Source organism: Onychostoma macrolepis, chromosome 23 (assembly GCF_012432095.1).
Source record: "Onychostoma macrolepis isolate SWU-2019 chromosome 23, ASM1243209v1, whole genome shotgun sequence".
NCBI lineage: Eukaryota > Metazoa > Chordata > Actinopteri > Cypriniformes > Cyprinidae > Onychostoma > Onychostoma macrolepis.
In genome coordinates, this window is record NC_081177.1 from 801984 (window position 1) to 826601 (window position 24618).

Below are 24618 nucleotides of genomic sequence, written 5' to 3' on the forward strand. Positions count from 1 at the left end.
AGAAAACAAACACATTTTCACCATGTTTATTTTAGGAGTGAAATGTTGTATAAATCAGTGTGAATGAAATATGAACAAACCTTCAGAATACAGAAAGGAATAAAACTGTAAAGTAAGAGAAAAACTATGGATTGAGATCTAAATCTACAGACAAAAATAGATAAGTGCAATAAAATAAACACTTAAATGTGTGTTTTGGATGATTTCTTTTCTCTAGTCTGAAAGAAGAGACATGTTATGGAAGCAAAATAGACCAGTCCATGAAAAAACAAACATTTTGCATGTAGAGTTTTGTCTTAGATATAATAAGTTTCCTGTGTGTGTGTGTGTGTGTGTGTGTGTGTGTGTAGCTCATGAAGCTGGACTCGTCGCTCTGCATGTGTTGAAGGACTCCAGCGCTGTCTCTTCTTCTGTGCTGTTTGAGTATCGCGCTCGCAACGCCTCGTCCTTACCGAGCTCACAGCTGGACTGGTTATCACTGGACGGTGAGTAAAACACACACACACACACACACCTGACCCTCCATGTGAAAAACATATAATTTGATCTGTGCTCGTAACAGAAGAGAGATGATGGTCATAAGAGCAGAATCGCAGAGATGAAACATGATCACAAGTGACAGAAGATGATGTTTGTTTGAGAAATATGGAAGTAATCAAAAGAAATAAAGGTTTAGAAATGATTGTGTTATATTACAAAAACAGTGAAAGTAAAGCACAGGACATTGATTTCAGTGGTTCTGAAGGGTGACTATTTAAATAATTATTAATACATTCAAATTATAATGTTAATTATATAAATTTGGATATATTTCCAACGTTCATGAGAAATATATACTTTATAGCAAATATCAGCTCTGTGTTTATATCATTGCAAAATCTGATTTCTGAATTCTTATAAATTCAACTATGAGACATGAAGATATTAAGATTATATAAATGTAAACTTTATCATTTTTATTAAAGCTGCTTTGAAAAAAATTGTATTGTGGAAAGCATTATGCAAATTAAGTTAGGACTTGAAATCAAATTTCCCACAGTGACTATTGAAGAACGCAGTTATTGGAATCATGGCTAATTCATTTCATAATTCAACACTCACAGTTTTTGTTAATGAAAAAACAAGCAGATTTGTCATAATCAGAGCAGAAATACAGAAAATATCTTAGCCTTTATGAGTGAGCTTTGAATATTATGTTGAACGGCAGTCAGAGAGGCTGAGAATCGCTTTATTAGTCTTAGTTTATAATCATAGTTTATGATTTATTAGTATTTCATCATAGTAGTCTGTTCTGAGCATTAAAGAGCTGAACGTCGTGATCCATGACTGTCATTGAAACTCTAGTGTCTTTATTATTAACAACAACTACGAGTATTGATAATTGAAATAAAGCGGAAATAATATAAATTTGAAATATTAGATGAAAAACTTCAACATTTTAAGTTAGTTTTATGAAAATTATTTAAGTTTGTGTACTAAAACTACTAAAATGAAATAAAAATGAATTAAATCTAAATAAAAAAATATATAAATAAATGTATTTTTAAAAATAAAATAAAAATAAAACTGAGAATATATAAACATAAGCTTGAACTCAAATTAAAATAAAAACGGAAAGAGAAAACAAAAATATTAATAATATAAATAACCCTGCACTGGTCAAAGATTGGAAGTTAATAGTGTGTTAAATGCACGTTTACAGAGTCATGAACATCAGTCAGAAAACCAAAGCAAAGCGTGTCTTTCTGGAAACGAGTTGTGATTGTGCTGAATCACTGACAGTGCTGAAGGATTGCTGTGTGTGTGTGTTTCTGCGCTTCAGTGTGGATATCAGCCGGTTTCTATTTCTGCCGCTCAGTTAAAGCCTATTTAAATCCATGTGTACGGGGCAACCGCATGTCTGTCTCTCCGTCTGTCTGTCTCTCCGGCCGTCTGCGGCCTCAGTAATTTAAGCTCAGCTGCGTCTCTCTTCCGTCTCATTCGGGACTTTCCCTGCTCCGGGACAGACGTCTGTCAGGATCCAGCAGGACGTTTGCGCTTTTCCTCCAGTCTCTGTGGAATACTTTCTTTTTTCTTTCACCTCTCTCTCTCTCTTTCTCGTGTGTCATTCTGTGATCGAATGCATCTGCACTGCTCTGATTGTGTGGCCGTGTTTTAAGTGTGTTTGTACTCAAAAACATTTTTTATGCTGCTATACTTATATTTTTGAACATGTCTCACTCCTGACCGAGAGAGAGAGAGAGAGAAAGAAAGAGAGAGAGAGAGAGACATGGAGTTGTGCTTTTTCTGATTCGCTGTTTTTATCGGATCGTCTGAACGATGGCGCAGAGACACATGGATGGTGTAGGTAGGATGGACTGCGTGTTAAAACTGCTCTCTGTGTGTTTGGAGGTTCACCGTAGAGATCAGTGTTTGTGTGTGTGTGTGTAAAAGTTGAGCTGTCAACACATCCACACACACTGTAAATCAAGCACTAAACACACACGTCTGCTTTGCGTCTGTGAAAGTAAATATTAGAATTAGTTTTAAGAATGGATAGCATTGAGAATCAAGATCTGTAAATTATTTTCATGCTGTCGGTTCCGTTACGTTCTTCTGCCAAGTTTCCTGCGTGATAAACATGCTGCTTATCATCCAAAGCTTATTCTAAGGAAAACATGTTTTACATGTTTCTGTTTCTTGCAGGTCAATATAATAAAGTTCCTGTTTAAGGAAAATAATGTTTGCTGATACGGTACACTGTAAAAAACAATTACATATATTCTCATATATGTCTCAAAATCTCAAAAATTACATAAAATACATATTCTCATTTTCATTTCATTTAAGTTGAAGTACTAAAACAAGTAAAACTAAATAAACTAAAGCTTAATAAAAACTGTAGACATATTAAAAATAATAAGAAAATTATGAAAACACAACAACAATATTATTAGAGTATGTTTTACAAGATAATACTATTTCAGTCTTTCTGCTCAATTTAATTCACTGTTAATTGCTGTCTCTTGGTAACTGTTTGTGAGGTTTACTAGCATTTTATGAGTGAAAATTGTTTTTACACCAGTTTTATTCCAGTGTAGTTGCTTTAGTAAACTCAGTCTGAACTCCTGCTGTATTCTAGGACAGAATGTCCATTCAATGTTTCTTTATTTCTCATGCAATTCTTCTTTTCTCTTTCTTTCAGAATTGCATCACATTACGGCAGTGAATCAGGTTGTAAACGTTCTTTAATGTTCTCTCTAGATAACCAGTTCAGGATGTCGATTCTTGAGCGTTTGGAGCAGATGGAGCGGCGAATGGCAGAAATGTCAAATAACAATCAGCAGAATCAACACATGAATCACTATCATCAGCAGCAGTCGAGGAACCAGAGCTCCACTCCGCGCTTAACTCCTGAAAACCAGGTACGAATAGACAGCAAAATCTGTTTCTGACCTTCACCTCTGATGCGTTTTCATCTCCTGTAGTCCGAGTTCACAGGTTTATATCAGTCCAGTTCAGTATACAATGTCACCTACAGTTCTTAGACTAATAAAGTGACTCTGATGAAGAAGAACCAGACACTGGATTGGAGTTTCTGTGCTTATCCTCAGTATTTTTGTCTTGTTTTATAAACATCTAAGCATTCTTCTTTTGTCATTGTTAACTAAAACTATTTTTAAAAAAAGCATTACTTAAAAATAAATGTACAAAATGTACAAAAACTTGACATAAAGAACTTATGTTGTATTATATATATATATATATATATATATAGGAAATATATATAAAATGATAAAACAACAAAATAGCTAAAACTAAAATAAAAGCAGAAATATAAAACAAAACTATTAAAAATAAAAATGGGTGAGTTTATGATTAAAGCAAGAACAAACATCTGCATATGATCTGGTCTTGTTTTAAGCATAAACTCACTTCATTTTAATTTGATTTCAGTCATTATTGACAACTCTCATACTGTATTTACATTTATGCCCTTCGGTACAAGCTTTTATTCAAAGCAGCTTGAATTGTATTCAAGATATACATTTTATTACTTTATGCATTCCCTGGGAATCGAACCCATGAACCCAAGATTACTAGCGCATGAGAAAAAGTGATTAATAAGTAGATTTATTAGATGCACACAGACACGTCCCAGTCCTGTCCATTAACACCCGGGATTCATTTACTGATGATAAGGAAACTAAGCTACATTGGGAAAATTTGTATTATTTGGAATAGGCTTTTTATTTAATTCTGCTGTTGGAATTTGATACATTTTGAAGTTTGATTCACTGTCTATTTGACATTAAATGAATTGAATTGAACAATGAATTGAATCAAAATATTTTTTGCATCGTTACTCAGGTATGTATAAAATGTTTTAGTGAAATATCTGTAAGTAAATATTACAGTGTAAATATAAATGAAAATAGTTTAATTCTTTAGTGTGGAAATGTAGTGATTATTTCAACTAGATTTTTAAACATTTAGAATCTTCTCGATGACGCTTCCTCTGATTGGAGCGATTTTTCTTACCCATCAGCCCATGTGACTGGTTAACCACAATAATTTCCCACCCTGCTCTTGACTTTATCTACTTGCCAGAACATTCACCAGAAGGTCACGTCGACACCTTGTGTAAGTGTGAGTGAGTGAGTGTGTGAGTGAGTGTGTGTGTGTGTGTGTGTGTGAGAGAGTGTGTGAGTGAGTGTGTGTGTGTGTGTGTGTGTGTGTGTGTGAGTGTGTGTGTGTGTGTGTGTGTGTGTGCGCGTTTTTGTGAAAAGTCAGGACATAGATGTGTATAATGACGAGGGTATGTCAGGTATTACAAGGTGAAGGTGACATCTCAGGACATTGACCCATGTCCCCACTTTTCAAAACGCTTATAAATCACTCAGAATGAGTTTTTTTTGGGGAAAGTTGAAATGCACAGTCTCCTGTAAGGGGTAGGTTTAGGTGTAGGACAATAGCACATACAGTAAGTACAGTATAAAACCATTACGCCTATGGAGAGTCCCCACTTTTCACAAAAATGAACGCGTGTGTGTGTGTGTGTGTGTGTGTGTAAGACTTATTATAACAAACTAAAACAAAAAAACTTTTGTTACTTGGAATAAATAAACGTTAACTATATATATATATATATATATATATATATATATATATATATATAAAAAAATTTAAAAAACTTTTTCAAGTTCCTAAATTTTCATTCAGTTTAACTCAATGTACTACAATAAATTAAAATAAAATAAAATAAAAAAATCACAAAAACTTTAAAATGATGAAAACACTATTAAAACTTAACTAAAATAAAAATGGAATATATAACAATAAAAACTCATTTGAAAACTGGATGATACTGTAGTAACGCTGCGGTGTGTGTGTGTGTGTGTGTGTGTGTGTGTGCTTTTGTGAAAAGTCAGGACATAGATGTGTATAATAACAAAGGTATGACAGGTATTACAAGGTGAAGGTGACATCTCAGGACATTGACCCATGTCCCCACTTTTCAAAACACTTATAAATCACTCAGAATGGAGTGTATTGAAAATCTGAAATAGCAGACAGTCTCCTGTAAGGGGTAGGTTTAGGTGTAGGGTTGGTGTAGGGCAATAGCACATACAGTAAGTACAGTATAAAAACCATTACGCCTATGGAATGTCCCCACTTTTCACAAAAACGAACATGTGTGTGTGTGTGTGTGTGTGTGTGTGTGTGAGCGATAGAGCGCTGGAGGAAGTGGAGTGTGTTGATGAGCGCTGGATTTATGAACATGTGTTATCAGGGTTACCAGCGGAATGTCAACTTTGCCAATGACATCACTTCAGTATGCGTGTATTAATAGTGCCTTTTCCATGTTGTTGTACCCCCCCCCCCCACAAACACACACACACACACATTACTGTTCAGGTTTTCCTCATCTGATTCTCATGGCAAATTGCTGTAGTTTCTGAACTAGTCTTCAGGTTTAGTGCTGATAGTTTGAGTTGCTGTAGTTCAAACAGCAGACGTTTGAAACCTCGTCTCGTTCGTGAGAATCATCCGGCTGATTCATGTCATTCATTTTTAGCTTTTCCACTCTTACGTCAATACAGCACGAGGACGGACGGAGAGACCGATACAGACAGACAGACAGGAGGGAAAAAACAGAGGGAGGGTGTGTGTGTGTTGAGGAGTAACTAACTAAAAGTAGTCATGTTACTACCTCCTCCTAACTGCATCTACATTCATTGTACATCCAAATTCATCTACATTTAACTATGTCTACATACATTTTTTTTTTTTTAGATTAACTGTCTAAACCAGTCTAACCAACTAAAGAATTGCTGTTACTGGTTAATCTAAACCTGTTTCAGATGCAGGAGAGTTTTTTTTTAGAAACTTTTGAATCTAGCTCTTTGAAATTGAGCGTCTTTTCAGTAGCAAATAATTTTTGCACTCACTTGATGTTTTGGTCGCATTTTATTGCGTAATGATTCGTTTAGGCCATTCTCTTGAATGAACAGTTCAAAACAACTCACTTGATCTCTGTGCTGAATCAAGTGTATTTTTAGTGAGATATTTAGTTAGTGTTACTCTTTTCTCTTCTGCTATTTAAATGATGTTTTGTTTGTTGTATTTAGTGTAAATTGATCTAGTTAAGGCAAGACACTACAGGTGAATGAGTTAAAAATTAAACTAATAAATATCAGCATACTTTTCCAGTTGATTACATTAAGAACGCCAAATATTTTTTAGAAGTGTTTTTAAATATGCAAATGAAGAATTGTCTACAAAAACATGCACTAATTTGCATATATTTCCAGAACAGAAATCAGATTCAAAATTCTGGAAAAATAACAAAAAAATGTTTGATTTTGTTGACATATTAGTGTTAAAGGTTTTTCCAGAGGGGATTTAGAATTTCTCTTTGTATAACTCCGTAAATCAGAAAAATGCATTTAGCCATGTTTTTAGAATAAAATGTTGTATAAATCAGTGTGAATGAAATATAGACAAACCCCTCAGTAAAAACCTTCAGAATATAGAAAGGAATAAAACTCTAAGTGTTGGTGTATTTAAGTGCTGCTGAAGTGGAGAAAAAACTTGCAGCCTTCAAAGACATGCATTTTCACCACGTTTTTACTGATAAGATGTTGTATAAAATCAGAAAAATCATATATGAACAAACCCCTCAGTAAAAACCTTCAGAATATAAAGAGGAATAAAACTCTAAGTGTTGGTGTATTTAAGTGCTGCTGAAGTGGAGAAAAAACTTTTGAAGATATGGATTGGAAATGAAATCTACAGACGCAAATAAATGAAGTGCAATAAAATAAACACTTACAAAGTGTATTTAGGATGTTTTCTTTCCCCTAGTCTCTAGACACTAGTAGTTAATTCAATACTTTATGAAAAGCCAAATATCCCAAAATCTCAAAATTAACCAGTTCTTAAAAACAGTGTTTGCCTGTAGTTTCCAATTTAACCTCATCCCTCTAATTGAGATCCAGTTTTTGTCGGTTTTATTTATTTAGACTTTCACAACACTTTCTGCCGCTGTGAAAGTAAAAATAAACATCATAATCTTATATATTTAAAAATATTTATAGACAGATACTACACCTTTAAATAGTTTTGCTGTAGCTATCAGCTTCTTGTTAGTATGGTTTGATAATGTTTCTTTAAAAGACTAGTTTGACTGTGGTTTAAAAACAAATGTAAGACCCAGTTTGACATTTTGCAGTGACTCAAACTCAAACTTAATTCACTCTGAATCTAAATTCTGAACATGTAAAGATTGAATTTAAGGAAGTTCTTCTGTGTAACTAGTGAACACGGTGACTGATATAAACGCTGATCACGGGACGTGATGATATGAGCGATCAGATTGGTGATTGTGTGTGATCTAAAGCTAAGAACAGTGTCAAATGAATGATAATTTCTCTCTAGTAGGTGTGAGGAGGCGTGTAAATGTGTTAATGATGATGTGTGTGTGTGTGTCAGTCGGGGCTCTGGTTCGAGCGCAGGATTGTGGCCGTGTGTGAGCGCATGATGGCCGGCGGTCGCTGGGAACGAGGCGGTGAGACGGACAGACTCACACACTCCGTCAGACACCGAGGGATGACGCTACTGCATCTCGCCGCCGCTCAGGGATACACACAGCTCATACACACACTCATATGCTGGAGGTAACACACACACACACACACACACACATGTTCGTTTTTGTGAAAAGTGGGGACTCTCCATAGGCGTAATGGTTGTTATACTGTACTTACTGTATGTGCTATTGTCCTACACCAACCCTACACCTAAACCTACCCCTTACAGGAGACTGTGCATTTCAACTTTCCCCAAAAAACCTCATTCTGAGTGATTTATAAGCGTTTTGAAAAGTGGGGACATGGGTCAATGTCCTGAGATGTCACCTTCACCTTGTAATACCTGTCATACCCTCGTCATTATACACATCTATGTCCTGACTTTTCACAAAAACGCACACACACCACACACACATACATACACCGTACACACACTCACTTACACACACACACACACACACACACACACACACACACTCTAAGTCAAATCTGCATAAAACTCTACATTTTCTCAGCTGTTTTTTAATTATTCATTTGTGCATTTGGTATCACTCACAGGGTAACACAATCAACTAAATTTAAACATCTACATTATACAAAAAATATATTTTTCTAAGTTGTAAATAAAACAGATTAGAGGAGTATGATTTACAAGAAAAATCTATTTCAGTCTTTCTACTCCAAAATTTCACATTTAATTCAATGTGTTACTTGTAATTTCTTTGTAAATAATTGTGAAATTTACTTGCAGTTTTTGAGTGGAAGTTGTTCTACACCTTTTTTTTTGTTTGTTTTACCTTTATTTAACCAGGAAAGAGTCTTTGAGATTAAAAATCTCTTTCACAGGAGTGTCCTGGCCAAAATGGATAGCAATACAATTAATTTCATCACAAAATTTACAAAACAAAGACAAACTAAGAACACTTACATGTCATTGAGTCATCTTCCATTTGTCGAATAACTATTTTAAAATGATCCAAAGACAGCAAATTTTGTAATTTCAGTTTCAATTGAAGAAGATTCCAATCAGACGGAGCTGCATACATAAAAGCCTTCTTACCCAGTTCAGTTCGAACAAAAGGAATTTGTTTTTATTTATTTTTTTCAGTGTGCACTTAAATTTTAACATCTAAATTGTAAACATCTATTTCAGTAACTCTTTACAATAAGGCCCCATTAGTTAACTAACACTAACCCGCTATGAGCTATACACAAAAATGATTTTCTTTCTTAGCATTTTTGTCTTGTTTTCTAGTATAAATATCTACAAATTCTGGAATTAAGATGCATGTATTGTACAAGTAAAATGACTTAAGATATTATGTCTTGTTTTCTGAAAAATTATCCAAATTTTGTTGTCAAGTAAATGCTTAATTCCAGAATTTGTAGATATTTATACTAGAAAACAAGACAAAAATACTACAGAATTTTTTCATCTTTGTTAATAAAAATACAAATTTTAATTGTTAGTTCATGTTTGCTCAGGTCCAATAAATAATATTAACAGATACAATTTTTGATTTTCATAATGTATTGATAAATGTTGGAATTAACATTAATAAATTCTTTAGACGTGTTTTCATTGTTAATTCATGTTATTAATGCAGTGCTAACAAATGGAAAACTTATTGTAAAATGTTACCTCTATTTCTTATATTTTATGTCATTTATTATACATGCAGATTCATAAGCACGTACATTGTATGGGTCAAAAATATCAATTTTTCTTTTATGCCAAAAATCATTAGGATATTAAGATCGTATTCCATGAAGATATTTTGTAAATTTCCTACCGTAAATATATCAAAACTTCATGTTTGATTAGTAATATGCATTGCTAAGAACTTCATTTGAACAACTTTAAAGGTGATTTTCTCAATATTTAGATTTTTTTGTACCTTCAGATTCCAGATTTTCAAATAGTTGTATCTCAGACAAATATTGTCCGATCATAACAAACCATTATTTAGATTATTTATTATTTAAAGATGATTTATTCAGCTTTCAGGTGATCTTTCAGAAATCTCAATTTCAAAAAATGACCCTTTATGACTGGTTTTGTGCTCCAGGGTCACATTTACATCTTTAAATATTTGATATCTCTGTTGTTTGTCTACAGACACTTCGGTCAGTGTGTTTTGTGTTTAATGATGTTTGTTTGCGTCTCTCTGTGTGTTTATCAGGAGCATCAGTGTGAATAGTTTGGATCTGGAACAGGAAGTGGATCCTCTGAACGTTGATCATTTTTCCTGCACACCTCTGGTACGGTTAAAAATTTGTAAAAGCATGTTTCTGAAAGAGGTCTCTTCTGCTCATCAAGGCTGCATTTATTTGATCAAAAATATGGGAAAAACTGTAAAAATTGTGAAATATTATTACAATTTAAAATAGCTGTTTTCTATGTGAATATGTGTTAAACTGTAATTTATTTCTGTGATCAAATCTGAATTTTCAGCATCATTACTCCAGTCTTCAGTGTTACATGATCCTTCAGAAATCATTCTAATATGCTGATTTGCTGCTCAAGAAACATTTCTGATTATTATCAGAGTTTGACTAATGTAATGTGTGTGTGTGTGTGTGTTCAGATGTGGGCGTGTGCTCTGGGTCATCAGGCTGCGGCCGTGTTGTTGTACCGCTGGAGCAGCGCGGCTCTGGGAATCCCGGACTCTCTGGGTCGTCTGCCTCTGGCCGTGGCACATTCACGCGGACACACACGTCTAGCTCGCTGTCTGGAGGAGTTACACACACACTCTCAGATGCAGGAACACACACTGGACACACCCTCACCTCCGTACCGACCCCTATCTCCACTGTCCAGCAGCCCTGACACGGGTAACAACACACTCTACTAGGCCCCTGTGAAATCCAATTAAATTTTTTTCTGTGATTTGTTTTAATTTTTCTAAATTCTGTTGTAATTATTTCAAACAAAATTAAAAATACCTTTTTATAATTAATTAAAAATCAATTTTTCAATTCATAATATTTATGCGTTTTCAAAACTCATGTCTAATGAAATTCATAAAACTTTGACAATTTAATATTCTATTTTATTAAAATTTTAACAATAATATGGCCCTTTTAAATCTCTTGGATTTTTCTTAAATTCTGTGCTTTTCTGTAAATTTTCCTAAATTCCATTTTAATTAATTTACACAAAATTAAAAACAAATGTTTGTGTACAAAACGCATGTCTAATCAAATTCATAAACTTTGAGAATTTAATATTGAATTGAAATTTTAACAGTAAAGTCTCTTACATTTTTCATAAATTCTTTGCTTTCTGTTTAAATTTTTCTAAATTCGGTTTTAATTAAATTAAACAAAATTAAATGTACATTTTCTATTTAAAACAAATTCCCAAATTATGTGGTTTCTGTTTTAATTTTCTGAATTCCATTTTAATTAAATAAAACAAAATGTCTTTTATTTTTAAAACATGTGCAACATGTTCATAAAACTTTGATAATTTAATATTTATGTTAACAACAACAAGGCCCTGCAAAATCTTTTTTCCCCTAAATGCTTTGTTTTCTGTATAATCAAAGGAATTCATTCAACTGAGAAGTTAATCATTCAAAATTCAATCAAATTTAAATATAACAATTCCTTTACAAAAATGACATTTTATTTTTAGTTTTTGTCCAATTAAATGCTGTACCACAGAGGTTTACTGTATAGCTTAACTGTTATTCCTTAAAGTAAATTGTATTATTATTATAATAGAGTTTTGTGAATAATACTAACCCTGCTCTCTCTCTCTCAGGTCTGAGCTCGTCCAGCAGTGTCCCCTCCCCCAGTGACCCGCCCTCTCCCTCCCCAAGCTCCGCCTACTCCAGTGGCTCGGTTCCTGACCCCATGGACTCCGCTTCCTCCCCCTCCTCCCCATTCTCAGCCCCGCCCCCGGCCGGTTCCACCGACTCGCTCTTCCTGATGGAGTGTGAGGCCTCGAGCCCCTCGGTGCCGGCTGTGTCGCTTCATTCGGAGCTCGCCGACGAACTGCTCAACTACAGCGAGAACGCTGAGAATGAGGACTACCTGTCTGACGAGGTCCTACAGGTGAGAGTGTAGCGGTGTGTTCTCTGCGTTGTGTAGAAATTAAGTACAAACTACAGGAATTCTTGCCTTCATGTCCTCGTTTATTCTGGATAACACAAACGAATATATATGAGGACTCGTGCAGCATAACAACCAGCGTGCGGCAGCAATGCACGACACTGAGAAAGAGAAAATTACAGATTAAATAAAAAAAATTAAAGTAAAATCAACTAAACATCTGAGTGTGCATCACCGAGGGCTTTAAATCACCTAATAGTACCAAAAATAAAATAGTACCAAATGATAATACTGTATGTCACATGAAACACTAAATACTCCAGTCATAAGACCATTCTTTTCAGAATTAGAAGTGTAAGAGGGTTGCAAATCCTCTAAACACCCACAGGAATAACATGCCTGTTACACATTACATACATTTAATGATCATTTTTGCACAGCATTTCACAAGATCTTATCCACTTTTGGATCACCCTTAAATACTCTTCCTCACAAGGTACCATAATCACAGACACTCGAAAAGTATCACAAAATTTAATCCACAAAGTTAATAATTTTGATACACAATCACAAACGTACACGAATAATAAAAAAAAAACACTACAACCCAGACAAAACCTTCTGATGCATATTCTGAATCAGTCTAATGACTGGTTGAACCACCCTCCCACATCTGGTTCTGACCGTCAGTGACCCACCCTGACCAGAAGGTGCTCTGGAACATTGCTGTAAATGGTCAGTGGCTAAAGCATCAGTATTCACCCCTTCATCAACCTGAACAACGTTCTTGACATCATCAGGTTCATATGTCAAAGACCTGCAGGCAGTTTCAATCGTCCGTCTACTGTTGTCTGTATTATGTGGTATAGTCAGGGAAGCAGGCTGGTCATCTACACTTAACTGGACAGCATCAGATTCATAGGGGCCAGCATCATGGGAAACTGGGAGCTCAGACACCCACGACACAGTTCTCTCATCCAGTTCATCGACAGGTAAACTCAGCTCTACGTTCTCATTCACAGACAGACTAGACCTGCTTAAGGTGACATTCTCACAAGTTTCAACATCGGACACTTCGTTTCGCAGAGGCAGGAAGTTCACTGGCATAATGAGATTTCTATGAACAACTTTCTCAATACCAGTCACGGTGTTTCTGATTCTGAAAGTATGAACTTCACTGTTCATTCCTGTCACAATGTAGATATGAGTCTCCCATCTATCAGCAGTTTTCCGCTTGCCACGCTCTCCCTTATTGGCCAGGAGTACTCTGTCACCAACAGTCACTGGAGCACCTTTGACCTTCTTATTGTAGAGGTTTGCTTGCCTCTGCTGTTGTTTTGAAGAAGAGCATTGGGCCAGTTTCATTGCCTGTGCAAGATCTTCTCTGAAAGACTGCACATATTGGTTATAGTCAACCACCTGGTCATCGAGCAGCGCAGAGTCAAACAGCATGTCGATGGGCAACCTAGGAGTTCTTCCAAACATCAGCTGGAACGGAGGAAAACCGGTTATCTCATGACTTGTCGCATTATAACAGAAGGTGAGAGACTTCAACATCTTAGGCCATCTATGCTTAGCTTTAGGTGGTAAAGCACGAATCATGTTGCCCAGTGTGCGGTTGAATCTCTCCACCGCTCCGTTACCCATAGGATGGTAAGGAGTCGTGTGGGATTTTTGAACACCAGCAAGCTGAAGCATTTCAGAAATTAGACTGCTTTCAAAACAAGCTCCTTGATCTGAATGTACTCGCTCTGGAAAGCCATAGATGCAGAAAAAGTTGTCCCACAGCTGCTTTGCAACCGCCTTTGCTGATTGGTTAGTACAGAGGTAAGCCTGTGCCAGCTTGGTAAAATGGTCTGTCACGACCAAGACATCTAGAGACTTATTAGATGAGTCTTCGGCAGACCAAAAATCTACGCAAACCAGCTCAAGAGGTCTTGATGTCCTGATACTCTCAAGCGGAGCTCTTGCATCAGGCTCTGGTGACTTGCTGACAACACATCTTCTACAGCATCGAACATACTCTTTCACCTCTTTTTCCATCCCTTGCCAGTAGAACCGACGTCTGGTGAGGTAAAGCGTCCTGTGTTGACCCTGGTGTCCAGCTTCATCATGCACTCCCTTAAGCACTTTATCTCGAAGGGCAGACGGTACAATAAACTGAAAAGTCTTATTCTTCGTGATGACATCCTTGGAGACACGGTATAACAAGCCTACCTTCACCGATAGTTTGTTCCAGTGTCTCAGAAACCGAAGCACACCAGGTGATTCATTGCTCTGATCCCTCCTAGATGGCCTACGCTTGCGCTCCACAAAATGAAACACTCTGCTCAGAACAGGATCAGCATGTTGTAATTCCATCAGCTCCTGCCTTGACAGTACTGGATGCTCTAATAGCTGAGATGGAATTATTGACTCAATTAACTGTGGCAGCAGGTAAGCATATGGTTGAACAATATTTTCCTGTTGCCTACTGCTGTTCAAGATGGCAGAAACATCCTCCTGAGAGAGAAAAGATTTCTTAGGGAAAACAACACAATTCACCTCAATATCCGAACAGGGCTTGTCTTGTGCGTGTATCTCGAAAGGGTGACATGACCAGCGGAACACATCTTGGACATTCTCTGGATTCACCACTTGAGACTCCTCCAAAAGAGCAGCATATGGCACTCTGGTAAGTCGGTGGAACACACTGGGTCACACAAACGGTTCACAGCTAAGGGCGTCTGCAACTACATTCTTCGGCCCGGGAATGTATTTGATGTCAAAATTATATGGAGCAAGCTTTGCGACCCATCTTTGTTCGCACGCGTCCAACTTGGGCTTCGTAAGAATGTAGGTCAGTGGGTTGTTGTCCGTCCACACAGAGAACTGCTGACCCCTGAGCCAGTGACTAAATTTCTCACAGACTGCCCATTTGAGAGCAAAAAACTCCAGCCTATGTGCTGGATATTTTGATTGGGCATAATTCAGTGACTTGCTAGCAAAGGCTATGGGGCGGGCGACTTCTTCACCCTCGGCTACCTGAGAAAGCACCGCCCCAAGTCCATTACTAGAAGCGTCAACAGACAGCAGAAAGGGTTTATCAAAATCTGGGTGAGCCAAAACAACCTTTTCCAGCAAAGCTCGTTTCAAGGCATTAAAGGCATCTCTACATTCTTGTGTCCAGTCCAAACATGTAAGCTTTCTGCCTGCCGTTGCACGCTTCTAGCCTTTGGCATGCCTCGGTTTCCTCATGCCTGATGTTAATGCAAAGAGGGGTCTACCAATGCGAGAACAGCCTTCGATATACTGCTGGTAGAAAACCACCATGCCCAAGAATAACCTTATTTTTGTCTGTGACGGAACATCAGAACCATCTTCCATAAGATTAGATTAGATTAGATTCAACTTTATTGTCATTACACAAGTACAGGTACAGGGCAACGAAATGCAGTTTAGGTCTAGAAGTGCAATAGCAGCAAGTGCAGGATATACAATGGTTGAATAAGTGCAGGACAAGGATATGTACTGAATATATGTATAAATATATATAGAAAGATGGTTATTACTATAAACAGAATTTACAGGTGAATATGTATAGTGAATAAATATATAGATGGCTATTACTATAAACAGAATTTACAGGTGATATGTACTATCAATATAATATATATACAGATGGCTATTACTATAAACAAAGTGTAAAAGTGCAGTGGAAGTGATTGCATATTACAATTAGACGTACGGTGCAAAATGCTAATGTAAACATTGATAATGTAAACAACAGTCGGCAGTGCAAATGAGCATAATCCAATTTAGGTATGGTAGTGCAAGATACAAAAGTAAACAGTTGTTACTGTAATAAAATTTACATTCAGTAGTGCAAATAAGGCAGATGTGAGGTAGGAGAGAAGAGTTAATAATATATGAGGAAGTGGATCAACGGGGTTAGAGTTCAGTAAAGAGACAGCTCTGGGAAGAAACTGTTCTTTAATCTGCTGGTCCTGGTCCGGAGGCACCTGAAACGCCTGCCGGAGGGCAGGAGAGAAAACAGTCTGTGGGCTGGGTGAGAGGAGTCCTTAAGGATGCTGCAAGCTCGATGCAGACAGCGTTTCCTCTGGATGTGTTCGATGGCAGGTAGTGGAGTCCCTGTGATGCGCTGGGCAGTTTTCACCACCCGCTGCAGTGCCTTGCGCTCCGCAACAGAGCAGCTCCCATACCATACTGTGACACAGTTGGTCAGGATGCTTTCTATTGCGCAGCGATAGAAGTTCACCAGGATAGCCGAGGAGAGCTGATTCTTCCTCAGTGTCCTCAGAAAGGAGAGGCGCTGGTGAGCCTTCTTGACCAGGCTGGAGGTGTTGGTTTTCCACAACATGTCCGCCGAGATGTGGATCCCCAGGAACTTGAAACTGGAGACACGCTCAACAGCCATTCCATTGATGTGGATGGTGTCGTGTGCCTCTTGACTCCTTCCTGAAGTCCACAATGAGCTCCTTCGTTTTGGTGGTGTTGAGGAGCAGGTTATTTTCAGTGCACCATGTGGCCAGGTGCTGGATCTCCTCCCTATAGGCAGTCTCATCGTTGTTGCTGATGAGGCCAAGCACCGTAGTGTCGTCTGTAAACTTGACGATGGAATTAGATCCATACACAGGCTTGCAGTCGGAGGTGAAGAGGGAGTAGAGAAACGGGCTTAGCACACAGCCCTGTGGTACACCAGTGTTAAGTGTGATGGATGTGGAGCAGGTGAATCCTGATCGAACATTCTGGGGTCTGTTGGTCAGGAAGTCCAAAATCCAGTTGCACATTAAGGTATTGATGCCCAGGTCTCCAAGTTTGGCTATTAACTTGGTTGGGATGACAGTGTTGAATGCTGAGCTGAAGTAAACAAACAGCATACGTGCATAAGTGTTCTTATTGTCCAGGTGAGTGAGCACAGAGTGCAGTGCCATGGAAACTGCATCCTCTGTGCTCCTATTGCTACGGTAGGCAAACTGGTGTGAGTCCAATGTGGATGGTAGAGAGTCTTTTAGGTGTTCCAGGACCAGCCGCTCAAAGCACTTCATGACGATGGGTGTGAGTGCTACAGGGCGGTAGTCATTAGGGCACCTCGGACTAGAGTGTTTTGGCACTGGCACAATGGAAGTGCATTTAAAGCATGTTGGTACGGCTGCTTGGGCAAGAGACAGATTGAAAATGTCTGTAAAACCCCAGCGAGCTGCTCCGCACATGCCCTGAGAACACGACCAGGGATGTTGTCTGGTCCAGCAGCCTTGTGCGCGCTGATCCGCCCAGTGCCTTGCAGACATCTGTGGAGGAGAGTATGATTGGTGGGTGGTCAGCTGAGGGATTGAGCTTGGTGGCAGTTTCTCTGTTGTCTCTTTCAAAGCGAGCATAAAAGTAATTTAGCTCGTTCAGGAAGTTGACATCAGTGGCTGCGGGGTGGAGTGGGTGGGTTTGTAGTCACTGATGGCCTGAATGCCCTGCCACATGCGCCGAGGGTCAGAGTTGGAAAAGTGTCCCTCTATCTTTAGCTTGTAGCAGTGCTTGGCCTTTTGATGCCCCTCTTCAGGTTTGCTCTGGATGTGCTGTAGGCTTGTGCATCTCCTGATCTGAAGGCAGTGTTGCGTGACTTCAACAGGAGTCGCACTTCCTTGTTCATCCAAGGCTTCTGATTTGGATATGTGGTGATCTGTTTCTGGGTTGTAACACTGTCAATGGTGATATTGATATGATCCAATACAGAGGAGGTGTAAGAGTCAATGTCTGTGTGAGCGCCACTGGTGGCTTGAGAAGCAAACATACTCCAGTCTGTGTGTAGAAACCTTTCCTGGAGTGTGGAATCTGCCCCGCAGGCCACACCTTGATGGTCTTCACTGATGGCTTCACACGGTTGATGAGGGGTGCATATTTGGGGTGAGGAACAAAGAAAGGTGATCTGACTGTCCCAGGTGGGGAGGGGTGTCGCAACGTAAGCTCCAGCCATGTTTGTGTAAACATGGTCTAAGGTTTTGTTTCCTCTGGTGTGACAGGAAACATGCTGGTGAAACTTGGGTAGCACTGACTTTAAGTTTGAGTGATTAAAGTCACCTGCAACAATAAAAGCCGCTTCGGGTGATCAGTCTGTTGTTTACTGATGGCTGCGTGAAGTTCTTTCATAGCAAGCTTGGCATCAGCATCCGGGGAATATAGGCTGCAGTTATAATGGTGGAAGTGAACTCCGCGGTAGATAAACGGTCTACATTTAACCATGAGAAACTCAAGGTTAGCTGAACAATGACTCCCAAAAATAGCAGAGTTTGTGCACCAAGCTTTGTTAATGTAAATGCACAATCCACCACCTCTGGTCTTACCGAGCCATCTAATGTTCTATCCGCCCGAGTGTGTGGCGTCCGCTAGCTCAATAGCGGTGTCCGTATTCCGCTGTTTAACCAGGTTTCCGTGAAGATTAGGACGTTACAGTTCAAAAGTTTCTTGCTGTGTGTGATGCTGAGTCGAATCTCCTCCATTTTGTTCACTAGCGACCGTACATTGGCAAGGAAAATGCTGGGTAAAGAGAGCCGGTGTGGTGTTAGCCTTAGCTTAGCTCTTAGTCCTCCGCGCTTCCCCCGCCTTTGTTTACGATCTCGACGCCGCCTGCGACCACTTCCGCCCGGCCGGGTAGGGTGCATAGCCTCGGGTGTCCTAGCGATCTCAGGAAGGAGTCGAAGATTGTCCATAAAAATGTCGGAAATTCGCAAACCAATATCCAAAAGCTCACAACAGGTGTACGATGTAAAGGCACAACTGTTCTGCACGAACAGTCCCGAGATGAGTAAGAAAAATACCGCAAAATTGCAAAATCTGGAGAGACCCAGAGCCTCGCGATGTACTCGCGCCGCCATCTTGAGTTAATGATAAGATCCTGTTTTGTGATGTCAACAATAGCTCTGACCTTTTCAGGATCTGTAGCAACGCCCTCACTACTCACAATTTGTCCAAGGAACTTGACTGAAGGTTTCATGAAATGACTCTTCTTTTGAGACAGTTTCAAATTGTGAGCCTGAAGTCTCTGGAAAACCATCTCTAATTGTTCCAAAGCAAGCTGTTCATCAGGGGCAAAAACAAGGATGTCATCGAGATAACACAGCATGCTCATGAAGTTCTGATCACCAAATATGTTCATCATCATCCTCATGAACGTCGCAGGGCTATTGCATAGCCCCTGAGGAAGCCTGTTATACTCGTAGAGACCAAATGGCGTAGTAAAAGCTGTGAATCTCTTGTCATCCTCATGTACCTCCACATTATAATAACCTGATGTTAAGTCCATTGTGGAAAACAATGCGTTACCACCCAAAGCTGCAAGCGCATCCGCTTGGTGCGGAAGAGGATGTGCGTCTTTAACGGTGCGTGCGTTTAGCCAGCGGAAGTCTGTGCACAGCCTCAGATCACCATTCCTCTTCCAGACTAGCACCAGAGGTGACGCATAAGCACTCGCTGACTTTCTGATTATGTCACGCTCTTCCATGTCATCCAGGGCCTCACGCAGTTTCTCATAGTGTGATGGTGATAATCTTCTGTAGGGGAGTCTGAAAGGTTTAGTATCACTTAGGCAGATTCTATGAACAAAGCCTTTTGCCTTGCCACAGTCTAGTCCATGACGTGAAAATATTGACTCATACTTAACCAACAGTTCAACCAACTTCCCTCTCCAGTAAGGCGTCAAAGAGTTTGAATCAATGTCGATATCCTGGAGCCCCAGGCTAGACAGTGCAGAGCTAGTAAGACCATGCAGCATGCAGTGTTGTCTCTCCATTTCGCACAGTTTACTGCTGCAATTTGCCGGTCTTTCAGTGTTCACTTCATTACACTGCCGATCTTTCACCTGTTGAACCGACATGTCAAGACAGTCAACATCAAAGTCTTCAAGCGCCATGCAGGTGTAAACATCAGCTAACTTGCAGTTGCGTCTCAGACAGATAGGCTTGTTCGATGGGTTGATAACTTTAACTGGAGTACTGCCATCACCCCACAAAGACACTACTATCCTGCCCACCAACACATTTCTTGGTGCAGTGCGTGCTGTGCTAGGCTCCACAACGACTGTACAGCCTGCAGAAAGGGTTGTGTCACTGAACAACTTTCCCCATACTATGTGTTCTTTCATGGGTTCCAAAGTAACAGCGCGCTTCAGTTTTACAGTACCTACTTTTGTAGGGGGATCCGTTCCTTTCCATGACTCAACATTGCTCAAGAGTTGCATCAAAGCACTTGTACCAGGATCTTTGCCTCGTGAATCAAAAACCTTCCCCCAGAAATCACTGGATACTTTCATGTCATGAATGAGATGTTTTATGACATTACTTCCCAAAATTAGGTCGGCATTTTGCCCATCAACAATTAAGGCAGGTACAGAGAAGGAGCAGTTGAATACTTTCATCTGGACGTCACATACTTCCAGTGGGCTTGTTCTTTGACCACCACAGCCAATCAGTGTGAGCATTGTTGGGGCTACGTTATCTGAGGAAAGTACTTTTGCATCTATGAGTTTGGACAGGGCTTGACAACTAATAGTACAGGCCATAGACCCACTGTCAAGCATTCCTCGAAGCAAAACAACATCCTGTACCAAGACATCAGTGAAGAACAAGTCATCATTGGTGTCAAGTCTTTGCACATTTTGAAAAATCACTTTTGGCTTGTCATCAACATTACTGCAAAAGTCAGAATAAACAGATTCCAAGTCAATATCCTTACTGTCAGGGGACATTACATATGGCCCTCCACTAGTCCCCTCCTCATGTGGGCCATCTAGTTTCCCAGCTGACCAGAGTCAGGACTACCCTGTTGAACTTGTGGTTTGTTGGCAGTCCCCGCAGAGCAAGCTGATGCTCTGTGGCCAGAGGCATGACAGTTAAAGCACAGACGGTTTATTCGACAGTGTGAAAAAGTATCATGACTTGCATCACCACATAATTCGCATGCTGTATTTTGTTTAGGCACAGCACTCCTTCCTTTATGCTGAGGTCTGAACACTCTTGCTGTCTGCTGACAAGATCCCTGATCCAAAACTCTTTCCAAAAGACTGATAACTCGACTCAAAGACTGGTCCTGAGTAGACTGCTCAGTCACTTGGGGTGGAGATACCCCAGCAGCAGCGGTCTCTAAACCACGACTGTGAGCACACAAAACATCCGTTGACTGAGCATGACATGCAATCACATATGCATTAGACCTGCGTTGTTGAAACTTATCCTCCCTTTGATACTCATCCAGTCTAACCTGCACATCAGCTGCAGTCCATTCATGCAGCGGCTTACACTTGAATATAAGAGACAGCTCTGGATCGGGACAGTTCCTGATGCACAGTAACTTCACGAAAGGGGTCCTCTAGAGTTTTACCCTGTCTCTTCAGTCCTTCCCCAGCGATGTCAATAGCTTTGTGCAGCCTAATCCAGTAGTCGAATGGTTTTTCGTTTTGCAAAGGCAAAGTGGCGTAAAAATCTGCCAAGGGCATGCACAAATACACTGTGTCACTACAATGCTGTTTGAGCAGGTCAAAAACTGGTTTTGGACCCTTACTGAGTTCGATCATTGGGTTACTTCTCAGTCCGACCTTCACCACATCACGTGCTCTGCCCTGTAACTTTGTCAATACTTCGTCAACTTGGTCTTTCAGCGGCACTTCACGTTTTCTCAAGTACACTTTTACTGTTTCCACCCACTCATCAACAGAAATCTTCTCCTCCCCATCACCTCTGAAATATGGAGGTTCATTAACATCATGCTTAACAATTAAGCTAACTTTTGACAGTTCACTCATACTTAAAGTTGAGTCACTTTGTTTGTTTTGGCCAAAAAAACCCGATTCCAGACAGGTGACAATGTTCTGGCCAATGCTACTGCCTATCTGTTTCACAGTGTCATTAATCAGGTTCACGGGTACAGCATTTACATCAGATAATTGCCCAGAATCATCAGAGACTGCACAAGACTGAGACACAGTAGGTGTCTGTACATCAATACTTCTTGTGTGAATTGGGGTTGAGAAAAGTGGACCAATTTGATCAGCTCCATCAATCTGTGTATGGGCAAACCTCAGAACCCCTCTCCCTCGTCCCATACGGTTCTGACTATTAGAACCCTCCATATCAGAATCAGATATTCAAAAATCACAATACTTCTTGTAATTGACTTTTTTTTTTCTTTTTTTTTTTATAAAACAAAACTATAAAATTAAAATCGATAATGTAACTCAGAATGTAGGTACTTAAAGTCCTTTGAAGAATGAATTAAATTCAAGAATCAAAATATTTCAGTCCACTAAATATACCAAGTTTTCATGAATCAGGAATATCTCAGTTCATTTTCTAAAATGGCGAACCTCTCATCCACTCAGTCTCGTTGCATCAGTCCCACGAAGAGCGAAGCGACGGTCGCGGCACCAGTTGTAGCGGTGTGTTCTCTGCGTTGTGTAGAAATTAAGTACAAACTACAGGAATTCTTGCCTTCATGTCCTCGTTTATTCTGGATAACACAAACGAATATATATGAGGACTCGTGCAGCATAACAACCAGCGTGCGGCAGCAATGCACGACGCTGAGAAAGAGAAAATTACAGCTTAAATAAAAAAAATTAAAGTAAAATCAACGAAACATCTGAGTGTGCATCACCGAGGGCTTTAAATCACAATCATACAAATATATCATGTGAATTCATCGATTACATGAAATACAGCCCTGATTGAATCAATGCAAAAACTTGTGCGACCTACCGCTGTGACGTCTCATGCAGACTGGGAAGCAGCAAAGTGCGCCAACCCCCCACGTCAGCATGGCGGCAGGAAACTCCAAATATGGTCATGGCAAGTGGAATCACAAAATCATTTCCTAAATACACACCTGCTACAAGAGCAGCTCTGATTGGACAGCACATTAAAGTCTCCGCCCCCTCACCAAGGTTCTCTCTAAGCTGTGCACTTCTTCCGCTGCAACCGCGCAGAAATAATATGCCGCGCACATGCCAAAAATGAGTTGGGAAAGCCATTTTATTGAATTCTAGTAAATATGGAATAATTGACGAACTGCTACAGAGCTGATATTGCTATAGAGTTAGAACCAGTGAATGTGGTTTACAGGTTACATAGAAAGAGCATGATGTGCGCCAAACCAGTCGCTGTAGAAATCGAATACTTTTATGATTGCGGACAAAATACCTCAAATCGAGAGCAAACACAAATGCAATGACGTGAAATAAAACGTCATCATGTTTCGAAGAAGAGTGGTTTGATTAAATGCTGGAAATAGTGGATGATGGGCACAGAACGACATTTACATTTACAGTAACACACAGGTGTAGGCTAGTAGTGTGCAAACTCTACTACATTGAGATGTTTTAGATAACTGTCAAAGAATTCACGTTATTTTTCTTATATATATCTTACATATCTCAGTTTAAATACTTCAGCTTGTTTTCTATTCTATTCTAACCCTGAAAAAATGTATAATTATAAACCTAATAAATGATTAGATGACCTAAAAAAACGAATTCATGAGCAAAATCTGCTTCATTTTTTGTCATATTATATTATATTATTATAAACAATTAAGCTGTTCTGCGTGAGTTTTTTAGTATATTTTAATAGAATTTCTTGGTGATGCAGCATTGTAAAAAAATGTTTTCTCTGATAACCTAAAATGTGCATTATTTAATTACATCAATGGTCAAACCAAATGTAAATAGCACATTACAGTTAAAAGTTTTTTTTGTGTGTGTGCACTGAACAGGTCTGGTATAAATAATGTTTTTGCTTAAATGTAGAGAAAAGTTTTGCTCAGCAAGAAAAATAATTAGAGGGAACATTGCCCCTCGCGGTGAATGAAGTATGTGATGGTGATATTGCAATGTTTGGCTGTTAGGTTGACATGGCAACGCTGGCCGAGCAGATCATTGAGGCCACGCCTGAGCGAATCAAACAGGAGGAGTTTAACCGGGAGGCGGAGTCACCGCTGCGAGAGAGGCGGGACAATCCTGCCATTCACGACACCATGCCGTGGCTCGCAACATACCTCGACACCGTCGACAGGTACATAAACACAAAGAACCTGTACAGTAAATTATACTTTTATTCATCAAAGATGAGATTTCTATTTCAAATAAATGCTGTTCTTTTGAACTTTCTATTCATCTGTGAATCCTGAAAAATAAAATGTATCACAGTTTCCACAAAAATATTGAGCAGCACGACTGTTTTCAACATTGATGATAATCAGAAATGTTTGTTGAGCAGCAAATCAGCATATTATTATGATTTCTGAAGATCATGTGACGCTGAAGACTGCAGTAATGATGCTGAAAATACAGCTGTGCATCACAGAAATAAATTACAGTTTAACACATATTCACATAGAAAACAGCTGTTTTAAATTGGAATAATATTTTTAAAAGTTTCCTGTGTTTTTGACCAAATAAATGCAGCCTTGGTGAGCAGAAGAGACTTCTTTCAGAAAAATTAATAAATCT

General features: G+C 39.2%; 1 protein-coding gene across 2 annotated transcripts in view; it reads left to right on the forward strand.

Moving 5' to 3' along the window:
• The window catches only part of camta2 (calmodulin binding transcription activator 2), a 45690-nt gene that overhangs the window by 15271 nt on the left and 5801 nt on the right, over positions 1–24618 (forward strand). For both annotated transcript variants that reach the window (XM_058762568.1, XM_058762569.1), the window contains exons 11-17: positions 351–485; positions 3244–3404; positions 7975–8159; positions 10256–10334; positions 10661–10907; positions 11842–12134; positions 24015–24181. In XM_058762568.1, the coding sequence (XP_058618551.1) occupies positions 351–485; positions 3244–3404; positions 7975–8159; positions 10256–10334; positions 10661–10907; positions 11842–12134; positions 24015–24181 (1267 nt within the window). The remainder of the gene's footprint in view (positions 1–350; positions 486–3243; positions 3405–7974; positions 8160–10255; positions 10335–10660; positions 10908–11841; positions 12135–24014; positions 24182–24618) is intronic.